Source organism: Radiomyces spectabilis (genome assembly GCF_025331425.1).
Source record: "Radiomyces spectabilis strain NRRL 2753 chromosome Unknown BYT42scaffold_8, whole genome shotgun sequence".
NCBI lineage: Eukaryota > Fungi > Mucoromycota > Mucoromycetes > Mucorales > Radiomycetaceae > Radiomyces > Radiomyces spectabilis.
In genome coordinates this window covers 1,768,126-1,779,780 of record NW_026251933.1, presented here as the reverse complement: position 1 = coordinate 1,779,780, position 11,655 = coordinate 1,768,126, and the positions used below count along the sequence as shown (strand labels likewise).

General features: G+C 46.2%; 6 protein-coding genes across 6 annotated transcripts; 2 read left to right on the top strand and 4 right to left on the bottom strand.

The window, feature by feature from the left end:
- The first annotated feature begins 240 nt into the window (after positions 1 to 240).
- BYT42DRAFT_574961 (60S ribosomal protein L44) lies at positions 241 to 983 on the top strand. The gene is made up of 2 exons (XM_051568913.1): positions 241 to 311; positions 628 to 983. Exons 1-2 carry the CDS (start codon positions 309 to 311, stop codon positions 943 to 945), a joined length of 321 nt encoding a protein of 106 aa, XP_051422661.1. The 5' UTR covers positions 241 to 308; the 3' UTR covers positions 946 to 983.
- A 127-nt stretch (positions 984 to 1,110) lies between these two features.
- On the top strand, positions 1,111 to 1,997 carry BYT42DRAFT_615263 (ribonuclease H-like domain-containing protein; the record flags this gene model as incomplete). Its single annotated transcript, XM_051571945.1, has 2 exons — positions 1,111 to 1,148; positions 1,217 to 1,997. 2 exons carry the CDS (start codon positions 1,111 to 1,113, stop codon positions 1,995 to 1,997), a joined length of 819 nt encoding a protein of 272 aa, XP_051422660.1.
- Positions 1,998 to 2,082: 85 nt separating this feature from the next.
- On the bottom strand, positions 2,083 to 4,153 carry BYT42DRAFT_646116 (putative carotene oxygenase). Its single transcript, XM_051572673.1, has 3 exons — positions 3,919 to 4,153; positions 3,425 to 3,859; positions 2,083 to 3,351 (listed from the first exon to the last, which is right to left on the bottom strand). The coding sequence occupies exons 1-3, from the start codon at positions 4,073 to 4,075 to the stop codon at positions 2,090 to 2,092; spliced, it is 1,854 nt and encodes a 617-aa protein (XP_051422659.1). The 5' UTR covers positions 4,076 to 4,153; the 3' UTR covers positions 2,083 to 2,089.
- BYT42DRAFT_517540 (uncharacterized protein) lies at positions 4,151 to 5,881 on the bottom strand. The gene is made up of 4 exons (XM_051565232.1): positions 5,593 to 5,881; positions 5,356 to 5,502; positions 4,562 to 5,290; positions 4,151 to 4,502 (listed from the first exon to the last, which is right to left on the bottom strand). The coding sequence occupies exons 1-4, from the start codon at positions 5,801 to 5,803 to the stop codon at positions 4,444 to 4,446; spliced, it is 1,146 nt and encodes a 381-aa protein (XP_051422658.1). The 5' UTR covers positions 5,804 to 5,881; the 3' UTR covers positions 4,151 to 4,443.
- Positions 5,882 to 5,904: 23 nt separating this feature from the next.
- BYT42DRAFT_534964 (uncharacterized protein) lies at positions 5,905 to 9,445 on the bottom strand. Its single transcript, XM_051565461.1, has 6 exons — positions 8,726 to 9,445; positions 8,340 to 8,661; positions 8,196 to 8,232; positions 7,168 to 8,129; positions 6,853 to 7,105; positions 5,905 to 6,781 (listed from the first exon to the last, which is right to left on the bottom strand). The coding sequence occupies exons 1-6, from the start codon at positions 9,292 to 9,294 to the stop codon at positions 6,060 to 6,062; spliced, it is 2,865 nt and encodes a 954-aa protein (XP_051422657.1). The 5' UTR covers positions 9,295 to 9,445; the 3' UTR covers positions 5,905 to 6,059.
- A 281-nt stretch (positions 9,446 to 9,726) lies between these two features.
- Positions 9,727 to 10,794, bottom strand: BYT42DRAFT_574953 (uncharacterized protein). Its single transcript, XM_051568912.1, has 3 exons — positions 10,562 to 10,794; positions 10,060 to 10,473; positions 9,727 to 9,982 (listed from the first exon to the last, which is right to left on the bottom strand). Exons 1-3 carry the CDS (start codon positions 10,662 to 10,664, stop codon positions 9,855 to 9,857), a joined length of 645 nt encoding a protein of 214 aa, XP_051422656.1. The 5' UTR covers positions 10,665 to 10,794; the 3' UTR covers positions 9,727 to 9,854.
- Positions 10,795 to 11,655: the final 861 nt, after the last annotated feature.

Below are 11,655 nucleotides of genomic sequence, written 5' to 3'. Positions count from 1 at the left end.
ACATTTGAAAGTGAGAAGATGGCACGTGAAGAGTTATCCAAATGGCATGTAGAGCAATACTGGGATGCGGCTGTGCTTGTTTCGAATGAAGAACTGGCAGCTAGACAACCCGAACTATAAATAAAAAATAAAAGAAATATGAAATATCCCAGTTTTTTGGCAGTAATAAATCTCGATGGGATTCCCTCCCCCCCAATGCTTGAACATTTTTAACTCCGCTACCGGACCACTGATTGGAGGATGAAACCGATTTGCTGCCACCATCCAAAGAAGTTCCCTTCTCTCTTCTGGCTCGATTGTGATTCACCATGGTGAGTTTTTGTTGCATCCCCCCTTCCATCTCATCTTTCTAGCATCCATCCATCCATCCGTCATCAATTACCGTCCAATTCGCGTTAAAACGAACGATTCATTTTTTTTTTTCGCTGTTTTCGCAACGGATCACGCCCCAATGCATCAGTTTTCCGAGAAAATTAAGATGTCGCTATTGGAACCCCCATGATGCTTTACCACTTTTTTTCCCATTCTCCTCATGAAACCCCAAAATGACATTTGGAATAAGAGAACGAGTTATTGATATTTTCCTTTTTTTTTCGACGTCTTTCCTTTTTCTTTTTCGGCATATAGGTCAATATTCCTAAGACCAGAAATACCTACTGCAAAGGTATCAAGTGCAGAAAGCACACTCCTCACAAGGTGACCCAGTACAAGGCTGGTAAGGCCTCCTTGTACGCTCAGGGTAAGAGACGTTACGATCGTAAGCAGTCCGGTTATGGTGGTCAGACCAAGCCCGTTTTCCACAAGAAGGCCAAGACCACCAAGAAAGTCGTTCTCCGTCTTGAATGTACCGTCTGCAAGTACAAGATGCAACAACCCCTCAAGCGTTGCAAGCACTTTGAATTGGGTGGTGAAAAGAAGACCAAGGGTGCCGCTCTCGTTTTCTAAACAACCTGTCATTGTTTCTATATTCACATCCGCCCTTTTCTTCCCATTTTTTGTCTGCTATATGTAAAATAAAACAATAGCCTTCAATAACAATAAAAAAGCCAGCATTGCAGAAAAAGAAAAACCAAATTTACCGACTTTGTCACTCTCTTTCTCTTTCTTTTCATGATTTCAAAGCATGTCACGGAAGCGGTGGCTCACAGGTACGCCATCCTTTCGGAGAGGTCTTCCTCTTCCTCCTTATTAATCATGGCCAATGATGGATGCATAGATTAGCCTCCTGTAAAGCGTATGAATTGAGAGAGATTGCACTGAAAAGCGGAGTGAAAACCATAGGTACCAAAGCCGCTTTGGAATCGCGCCTTTTGAGTCATTATCAAGGTGTCATTGACGAAAGTACACGACAAGGAAGATTCTCGTTTGAGGACGGGCTTCCGTCGTCGGTGCTTTCCGTCGATCTTGGTTATCGCAATCTGGCGTTTGTTCAATTGACCAAGAACAATACGGTGAAAGCGTGGTCCCGGGTGGACCTGGAATTACCATCGTTTCATCCCTCGGTTGCCGCTCCTCTGGTACGCGAATTCGTAAAATCGCGATTGATGCCTTTGATGCCATCGACGGGCGCGATTGCTGTAGAGCAGCAACGAGCAAGAAGCAATGGATCGTTTGGTGTTTTTGAAGTCACGTTGAGGGTCAACTGCGTTGAAGCCATGCTGTGGTGTGCGTTGCACGAAGTCACCGAAGGTCGATCAATGCCCAAGGAAGCCATTCCACGCCAGATCGTCGATGGCTATTGGAAAGACACCCTTTTGCAGTTTGCTTCGGATCCATCCACCGCCAAATTGACAGGCAAAGATAAAAAGCAAGCCGGTACACGACTGGTCGAACATTGGCTGGAAAATAATCATACCATTCACTGCAGTGATACCTTAAAAGCTCAGTTTGCCCAAGAAAGCAAAAAAGATGATCTTAGTGATTGTTTATTACAAGCGCTTACTTGGTATCAATGGCGCCGATTTATTCTTGAATACACTCAAAACGCAATAAAATAATCCTGCAAGTATAAAAATAACTTCCTCTGTCAAACCATTTTCCATCAAAGGTCTGCTTCCATCCAAGACCTGAGTCCATAGATTTAGGAGCATCAGTTCACAGCGACACCTTTACCGTGAATGTCGACAAAGCTGCCGTGGATCGTGGTGGCATGGAAAGTACCCAATGTGGTGCGTCCCAGTTCGGCCATGGTAGCAGCGTCAAGAATTAAAAGATAGTGTGATTCTTGCTTGTCTTGGTCAATGGTATTCACGGTGGATAAAATCACGCCGTCGTCTTCGGCCGTGCCTTCTGGATTCGGTACAAAGATTGGTTCAGAACAAGAGCTGCCGGGTTCGTCCCATATTTTGGCCGAGCTTTTCTCGTCGGTATTCTTTCCTTCGTAAGGTCGGTTGAGATCCAGTTTGATCAATCCGTTCACCACGGCTCCCGAAGCGTACGAAGGCGCATGACGTGATTCACAGACTCCCCACAGGTAACGATAGGGACGTAGATTATATCGAGGATTGAATCGTGGCAATTCCAAATCGTACCCAAGTACGGAATACGAAGCCACGCGTCGTTTGTTGTATTCGAGACCAAAGCTCCACGCATCGGGCGTCCAGCGCTTCGATGAGGACGGAGAAGGCACGTGGCCCAGACGATATCTTCGGACTTGCGAGGGAGCAATTGCATGGTTCTTCTTGTCTCTGGTATGCTTCTTGATCACAAACTTGGCCGGTGCCACTTGAGCCAGGTCAATGTCGCCTGAAGAAAGTTTGCCCAGTTCAAAACTGGCATCCACAATGTCGGTATTTTCATACGTACAATAGTCCATGTAAATCACATGTTCGGTCCCGCCACCGGGTAGCTTGATCTCTTCGTCCCACGCATTCGCACTGTGGAAAGCAAAACAGGGGTCCGCATCATAAGTCGCGATATGGCGACCAGTGTGACGATCCACCACTTGAAACAAAGTAGGCCGCGTCTCATCCCAGTAAAAGGTTTGATACGCGCACGAGTAGTAGATCGCAGATAAACCGCCAAAAGAGTAGTAGTAAGGAAAGTTGGGGATGATGATATAGTTCTTGGTGAGGCTAAACGAATGGATGTACGCAGGTTTGAGTGGCTGCATCGTTTTCCAGGCCCCCAAGTGACGCCAGATGGGTTCGCACAAACGTGGCTCCGGTGGCGGCTGCGAAGGATTGGGAAGGTACGGTCCCAGAATAAAGAGTTGAAACGATGGAAAGGGACCAAGTTTGACCATGAAATTCACGTATTCATCCGTTTCTTCGTCATACTGATGATGAGAAGCACATAGTTGCCCCTGAAGCTTGTCACTGATATGGCCATAGGTGAACATTTTGATAGGTTCTGAACACCAAACAAACGGGTTCAGTCATCCATACATCGTCATTGTCACTAATTTTTTTTAGCCTTCACTTACCCAACGTGGTGTTATCAACGACCTGAAGTGTATTGGCATCCCGTTTGATGACCAGCGCTTGTCCTCGGGGAATCCCCGTTTCGGCTTCCAGTCGTTCCCCAAGGGGAAAATTCGGTGTGATGGTGACATTGACCATATCAAACTCGGGGTCGTTCTCTTGCAGCTTGGCATTGGACCCAAATCTTGAAATATGGTGGTACACCGTTTGCATGCGTCCAAAGATGGTTTTGCAAGGATCAGGACCAAACGTCAGCAAGGTGGGATCTCTTTCACCGATACGCCGCTCCACACCGTGCGAAGTGTGGCGAGAACTGTATTTGACAGTCTGCGTCTCACCATTGATCTCGAACCGATGAAGCATCGCTAGACCGTCAAACGGATGACTGATATGATGCGTGTCCCCATTGTCCAACAATATATTGTATCTTCCCGCCCCTAACACCCAAACTTAGTGGGGTATCGCAACAATAAGTGTATGCACTTTTTGGACTTACCCGAGCGATACATGATACCGTTGACCCACTTGGGCACCTCTCCCTGAAGTTGCAAGCTGATGGCCTGCTGGGTAGCGGGCACATTCTTTAAACCGACCGGAGAAGGAGCCGCTTCGTTCTTTAGACGGTTTGGATTGTCGGCAGCAGGCGTAATCATGGTCAATTGGAGTCGACGAAGAAGTAACGAACGAATTCATGACAGGGAAACCATGGATGCGTTTTTATAAAAATCCTCAATTTCATTGTCTCACTGTCAGGGGCAAACTTTATGCAGGCAATTCAGTCGCGTACATGTTGGATAAAAAAAAGAGGCAGAAACCGGAACGAAATTGCATGCAATCTGACCATTACTCTTTTCTTTTTCTTTTGTATGCTGTAAACAGGCAGGCATGGAAGTAATACAAAAAAAAGAGTCATCTGTGTTGCAGCATAGTCCATCACGTATCAATTGCACCCATGAAATAAATAAAAATTTAAGTGAATCTATGATAAATGATTTGGTAATATATGCCAATTCTGAAGTCTTTACAGTTCTTGATAGAGCGGTGTTTGTTGAGGCGGGAAATGGGCTCCTTTCTTGAGTACTATTCAGTTATCAGGTAAGTACCAATGGCATGGCTTGTGACATGGAGGTCCGACTTACGTGTAATCACATCTTTGTCCATGTGTGTGGGGAACACCACCTGGTATTCTACGTAGAGATCGCCATGGTGCGATGGATTGTCATGGTGAGGCATACCAGCGCCTTTGATCGTCTGCACATATCCATATTGAGTCACGGTGTCTCTTTGTAGCTTCACTTTGGAACCGTCCAAATGGGTCAATGATTTTTCAAATCCAACCAGGGCCTCAATGAGAGAAATGGTTTGCTTGGTATACAAGTGATGGCCTCGTCGTTCAAACACGGGATGAGGGATGGTGGAGACCGTGAATACCACATCGCCGGGAATCACGCCCGGCATTTCATCACCTTCCTGTTCCAATACCAAGGTTTGACCATCCTCTACCCCCTTGTCAATGGCAATATTGTACTGCTCGTTGCCACGACGAACTTTTTGTCCTGCACAAGCAGGGCAAACGTGGGTAATGACTTTTCCTTGTCCTCTACATTTATCACACTGCTGTTGAATTTGCTGGACCATGCCCGGGGCCAGTTGCACTCGACGGATGACAACGCCGTGACCGCCGCAAGCGGTACACGTCTTGATGTCTTCGGATCGACGAGCTCCGCTGCCGTGACAGTGATCACAGACCACTTGTTTCGAAATATCGATATCGATCGACGCCCCATTGTATAAATCCTCCAAAGTCACTTCCAGCATCACCTGCATATCCGGACCTCGTCGTTCCTGAGGCTGTCCGTGACCTCCACCTGGGGGCAATACGCTGAGATGAGCGACATGATAGACAAATAAGACAAAACTGATCAGCTCTTACCGAAGCCTCCGCCAAAGAAATGAGAAAAGATGTCAAAAGGATTCTGGAAAGGGGATCCATGACCTCCGTTTTTATGCTGTTCCAAGCCTTCTTCACCGTACCGATCGTAAATGGCTCGCTTCTCATCATCCATCAAAACAGTGTAAGCTGTATCCACCAAAAAAAGATAATCGAGACCATGAGTTAAGCAACCGTTACTATGGTAAACCATCACACTTGTTTTTTTTTTGGTCTTACCGTCGGCCACTTCCATAAACTTGGTAGCAGCTTCCTTGTTGTCTGGGTTCTTGTCAGGATGGTATACTCTGGACAGCTTTTTGTAATGACGTTTGATTTGGTTCTTGGGCGCATCGCGAGGCACATCAAGAATTTTATAATAATCTCGCCCTGCCTGTACTGTCACCAGCAACAGCACGGCTATGCTCATCAATACAAACAGCAGTCGCATGGTTGAAGGGAGCAAAAAAGACAAAGAAACGACAAACAGAACCAATGCCGGCCAACAGCGTGTTGCTGCCCGTCAAAGCAGATCCCATTTGGCCAACGCCCATTGGATTCGCGATTCGCTCTAAAAGGAAATCAACGTCACAGCTCGGCTCGAGAACCCGCAAAAGGGGAAGCGTTCGCTTTTGTCAGGAACATCCGCAAAAAAAATGCATGCTTAATAGATGCTTTCTGTTTATTGATAATCGAGAAGTAGGGAATCACAAAACTTGAATGCCCTCAGTCTTTGAATGGGCCAACATGGGACGACTGTGCATATGGAATGGGTTGCCTGACCAGACAACGAAACTGTCATCCATGGAAAGACTGTTGTAGGACTGAAGTCCAAAGATTTCTTGCAAGTTGCTGGTGACGAAACGGACTGCTTCGGCTTCGGTGATGTCGCCCAACGCCAGCGGAGAATGCGGCGACGTGACCGATAACCAACCGGCATCCCAGGCCAGATTACGTGCTGCCGCGTCGTCCGTCACCGCGATACCGATCTTGACACCGTGGCGTTGAAGTACGTGAGCAGCCGTACCGTTGGTCAGGGGCGCACCCGTCAAACAATGGATAGACTCAAAGTGTTCCGGGGTACACAAGGCAGGTTGAAGAATCACGGGAATTTGGGCTTCAGCAAGATGAGAAGCCACAAGATGGGATTCGGCACCACCAAGAATTACAAATCGAGCGCTGGGGAAATGTGATTTTTTAAGACGGATAATGGAGGCGATTTCATCCTTATTGTTGACTTTGATCACGGTAGGAATGTCTCCGCGGCTGGCTTGGCCATAGTAATTGTTCTCTTTGATGTTTTCCGTGAGAATCTGACGAATGTACGCCACTTGCGATGAAATGGTAGGGAAGCTGTCGCATTTCCATTGCTCACCAATTTGCAAGTGAAGAGCCACCGCTGGTGCAATGACAGCGCCTTCGGAAAGCACTAGGGTTTTTTTTCTTTCTTTCAGTATCATGGAAAACGTTTTCCGATAGCATAATAAGATTACAACTTACCCGAGTCTGCTCCCGTCTTGAAAGCAACACTGACGCCAGCGACCACATTGGAAGAGATCGGGGCGGTAATGCTAGTCAGGACGCCTCCCTTGTATGCTTCTTCCAAATGACGTGTGCCCAGTTTCAGACCATCCACAGCTTCCACTACCGCTTTGGCATCATGGGAAACTGAGGGTCGTACGGTACCATCGCTCGTCGAAGATTCCGAAGGAATTTCTACCATACCCAAAGAAGAGCCGACGGCAATAAGGCCCTAGATTTCAAACTTGAATGAGAAAAATCCAGGCGGAGTGATAAAACGAGATGTCTACTTACAGGAATCACGTAACCTCCCTGAGTATCAATGGTTTCAAGCGCATTGCCAAATTGATTCATGGTGGCGATCGCATGGTGGCAATCTGCGGCAGCACATGTCACGGCGCCATCTTCCACTACAACATCCACTGGCCCTTGCATCACTTTATCGTGGAGCATCACTTGTCCAACGTTGGTCAATCGGAAATTCTTGGCGCCTTGGACTTGATCTTTGACGTAATCAAAGGAAAGGGCCTGGGCTTTAACTGGCTTATCTTCTTCTTTCACGGGAGCAATAGGTCGCTCGTCGAACAAGGGGACACCGTCAATAAAGACTTGAAGGGGGGAAGCGCCGAGTTCGAGCGGTTCACGGTCCCAAATGACGACGTCTGCGTCATAACCCACTTTGAGTGAACCGACACGGTGACCCAATCCCAGTGCTTTGGCAGGAACAGAGGTGACGGTCTTGAATGCCTCCTGAGCCGAGAGACCGTAATGGGTGGCTTTAGCCGCTTCAAAAATGAGATGCTGTGAATTGAGGACCGGGTGATCACTCTTCAAAGCGACCGTAATACCGGCATCTCTCAATATCTTTGGAGCATGCGGTGTGGCCTGGAACGCTTCCTTCTTGTAACCCCACTTGTCGGCAAATGTGGCAATCGTGATATTGTTTCGCGCGCGTCTCAGGATGTCAGGAATACGGTAAGCATCGAGGGCGTGATGGAACGCACTGATGGTGAAATTGAATTCGAGAGAATGGCGTATCATGGCTTCAATATCGTGGGTTTCATAGCAATGAACGTTCAGCAAGACATCACCACGCAAAAGAGCCACCAACGATTCCAAGCTGAGATCTTCCGGGAAACGGGTCTCGAGGCGACCTTCATCGAGATTCTCGGCCGCACTGCACCAATCGTCTTGTTTGAACATTAGTTGCTGGGCTTCCGCCAATTTTTGTCGGAAAAGGTAGGCTTCACCGAGTCCTGATATATTGGGCAAACATGATTTAAAAACAAGTACTCACAAGAGTGTACAATGTTCTCACTTACGTGTCGAAGGCATTTGTCCACGTCTGCCATAGTTTCTCTATGTTTTTTGATCAGTAAACGAATAAACATATGGAATAGGCCGTGCTTGTAAACTTTTTTTTTTTTTTTTGGGCCACGGTCATAGAAGGGGTTCGCCTTTTTTACCTTTGGATTTTCTCCGCATGCCATCTTCATCCATCGCCATTTAGCTTCTTGGTCCTCGTCAATCTTGGATTGTACCAGCATATCTTCGTTGCTGGTGGTGGGCATGGGACGAAGTTTGAATGTGAATGCTTCACCACCCATCAAGTTGCTCGATCCAGGCAATACCAAGACGGTGGTGACACCGCCCGAAGCAACAATGCGAATGGCTTTATCGGAAGGATTAAATGCATCTAAGGATCGTACAAAAGGCACCAATGGCATCGTCATTTCATTGGTATCTGCCGTAGCCTCCAATGCTGGCCATGAAGCAAGGCCAATGTGACTGAAAATAAAATCAAAAGTTGAGAAAGTGATCCGGGGTCGATCGACCGTTGGGTGCTTTTTACCTGTGCATATCAACCAATCCTGGAGAAACAATGTGACCTTTGACATCGATAATCTTTACCGATGCATCCGTAACTTTAAGGCCACGTTGCACATTACGGATGACACCATCCTGCAGTAAAATATCGACATCATGCTGAACGTTGCCTTCGCCATCCCAAACGGTGGCATGAGTCAATAAGACGGGTGGAGCATTGCCAGCTCGAGGGTTTTTGCGGGTTTCCGAAGGTACGTTGATTTTGCGCGCCTTTTGAAGGCGCTGGCAGTGAGCGAGACCCGATTGCATCGCGCTCTCGGAGATACCAGGATTGACAGGGATATCGACGGTATTACCTCTGGAAGGGAACGGTTTGGTGGAAGGCACGAACATGGCGATCAGGAACAACACCAGTGACACAATGGCGAGCAGAACAAGGATAATCTTGGTAATATGGCGCCGTAAATAGCGCTTGATAAAGAACCATTTCGCATTTTGGTAATGACTGTTGGCATTCAGTGGTGCGGATTCACTGTTGTTGACGGCTTCGTTATCCGGAATGGCTTGGTAGCCATTAGTGTGAGAAGCCGACATGGTATACTACTGGAAGTAAAGCAGTCGTAATAGAACAAAACAACTGTTTATATTCGAGTAAACAAGACGAAAGAAACCAGTGTGGATGGGTATCAAAAAAAATATGACAAGAAATAGGACGCGTGAGAAGCCTTCAGGAGGCGAGAGATCGGGACCAACATGGTTGCCAAAATTGGCGATTTTTGCTTTTTTCAACGCCAACGGCGAATGGCGCACGATAACACATTCACGGACAGTCTGATGCATGATCCAAACTCTATGGTACTGAGCATCACCATGCTTTCTTTTAAGCATCATCTCCAATCCATCCTTATCCTACTCTAAAAAAATCCGTTGATCCCGAAAAGAAGAAACGCGCACATCAATGCTGTATGTGAGAAGTTTATCATGCAGATCCTTGTTTCCAAGTTTCTTTATTTGTTTTTTTTTTAGGTTTTTGTTTTTGGGTTGTCTCGACAAAGGAAGTAGGTGTCATGTGCATATATGATTAAAGCACGTCTAATAGTGGCAAAAGGGAAAAAAAGGTATGGGTATGTTTTCTGTACGACTAGTTACAAAGGCTATTGCGCCAATAGGATGCTGATGAACGCCAACCCAAGGAGGGTGGTTACCATGGGAGTTGCGTGGTAGCCTTGGTTAGAAATCGGTATAGCCCCCATCGTTGGTCTGAGTGTACTGGCCGGAGAAACTAAAGCAGACAGACCAAAAAAATATAATCAGTCATGCTGATCAAGGCGATGGATTTAATAATGTGAGAAAATTTACCAATGGGACGTGAAGAGGGCATGGACAGGCTAGCCGAACTGGGTTTTACAAGATTCGATGACACAGCTGCGGAGATCGATGCACTGCTTGCCGCACTAACGGTTTGGACAGCACTGCTGCTAGCGCCTGTGTTCATGCTAGGTAAACCACCTGATACGGCGGATGCAGCGGACGCAGCGGTTTGAACAGAGGCCGAGCCTGTGGCGGAGGGAACTTTGGTAGAGGATGCCACGTCATCAATTGCTGTAGAAGAGGTGCTGGCGGCTTCGGTGGCTAAAGCCGACACGCTGTTGCTGGCAGTTTCCACGGCACGGCTCGCACTTCTGTCAGGTGCTCCAGGCCAATGGTCTGAAATGCAGTTTTGATAACAGTCATTATCACTACAGCCCTTCATACAGCTCTGTGTACTTTCCACTGTCAAAAAAAAAGAAGGTTTAGAATACACAAAAAAAAGGAGGGAAAAGCATAGTGATAAGGTATCATGGAGCAAGGTTTGTCTTACCACATGTGTTGAGACACACTGTATCTTCCGGTTTACAGGCGCATTGAGCGCGAACTTGGTTTTGAGCGAGGAAAAAGGCAAAGATGAGAAGACTGATTTTCATGGCAGAGAGGATAATAGTGAAGATAGGTGGGTGTCAATTTAATGTTCGATTTGAAGTGAATGAACCCAGTGTTTATATATCTTCGGTACGAACATGCTATGGCCCGGAGATCCTATGTATAGCAGCTGCAACGAACAAACAGTGCGTTATTTCGTTTTGATCTCCTTTTTTCTTTATCGTCCTTTAACCCCCTTGAAGTATAAGGTACAATGGCACTTTTTTTTTTCGAAAGTAGCCAATAAGGCTTCGAGGCCGATCGTCTCATGCTTCGGTTCCCGGTCTTTTTTTTTTTAAAAAAAAAGTTTACAAGATTTGTTTCATGACAAAGATGAGTCTTGAATTTCGATTGATTATATTGCACCATAGGTTGACAAGGCGAGATTCATATAATTTGAGGAAATCAACAAAGATGCCTCCAAACACGGGTATTTCAAAACCGGGACCTTATTCTCCTATAATCCGTTTGCCCTGTGATGAAACGGTGGTCTCGATCCCATTGAATTTGTATCCGAATGATTATTATTTCGTCCTTGTCAAAAAGTTATCCTTAACCCCTCTTTTTCATTATGTTTAGGACAGCGTTCATTATTAAAAAAGAAATAACAATTTCGAATCGTGAAATGAAATCAGACGTCAGTGGTCACTTCTAAAAAGTTTATCTAACAGGACGAAGGTTTCCTTTCACGGATATAAGCCATTCGAGATGCGTTGAAACGGATCACCCATCTGTATCATTCAATAAAAAGAATATCAAGCATTTATTTGCCTGTAATTTTGACACTTTTGTTTCAAATGAACTCGGGCGATCGTTGCCACGTTATAGAAAAAAAAAGCTCTTGCCGTTTTGGATTCGATGTTTTAGGAGGAATAGTGTGGGGTTTTCATGTTTCCTTTATTGAAAATTATCAATGCCCTCTCAACCCCTCGTTCCTGATTTCAGGTGATCCCGATGGAACTTGGCTTGAATACAGGACGATGAAATAAGAACACT

Coding starts and splice junctions, on each gene's coding strand:
- BYT42DRAFT_534964 (XM_051565461.1), bottom strand. CDS start 9,294: ATGTCGGCTTCTCACACTAATGGCTACCAAGCCATTCCGGATAACGAA. Junction 8,662..8,725: donor GGATTGGTTGATATGCACAG/GTAAAAAGCACC, acceptor TTTTATTTTCAG/TCACATTGGCCTTGCTTCAT. Junction 8,130..8,195: donor TGGACAAATGCCTTCGACAC/GTAAGTGAGAAC, acceptor CCAATATATCAG/GACTCGGTGAAGCCTACCTT.
- BYT42DRAFT_646116 (XM_051572673.1), bottom strand. CDS start 4,075: ATGATTACGCCTGCTGCCGACAATCCAAACCGTCTAAAGAACGAAGCG. Junction 3,860..3,918: donor CGGTATCATGTATCGCTCGG/GTAAGTCCAAAA, acceptor TTTGGGTGTTAG/GGGCGGGAAGATACAATATA. Junction 3,352..3,424: donor CGTTGATAACACCACGTTGG/GTAAGTGAAGGC, acceptor TTTGGTGTTCAG/AACCTATCAAAATGTTCACC.
- BYT42DRAFT_574953 (XM_051568912.1), bottom strand. CDS start 10,664: ATGAAAATCAGTCTTCTCATCTTTGCCTTTTTCCTCGCTCAAAACCAA. Junction 10,474..10,561: donor AGTGTGTCTCAACACATGTG/GTAAGACAAACC, acceptor TTTTTTTGACAG/TGGAAAGTACACAGAGCTGT. Junction 9,983..10,059: donor GCCCTCTTCACGTCCCATTG/GTAAATTTTCTC, acceptor TGTCTGCTTTAG/TTTCTCCGGCCAGTACACTC.
- BYT42DRAFT_517540 (XM_051565232.1), bottom strand. CDS start 5,803: ATGCGACTGCTGTTTGTATTGATGAGCATAGCCGTGCTGTTGCTGGTG. Junction 5,503..5,592: donor GTTTATGGAAGTGGCCGACG/GTAAGACCAAAA, acceptor TGGTGGATACAG/CTTACACTGTTTTGATGGAT. Junction 4,503..4,561: donor GGACAAAGATGTGATTACAC/GTAAGTCGGACC, acceptor ATAACTGAATAG/TACTCAAGAAAGGAGCCCAT.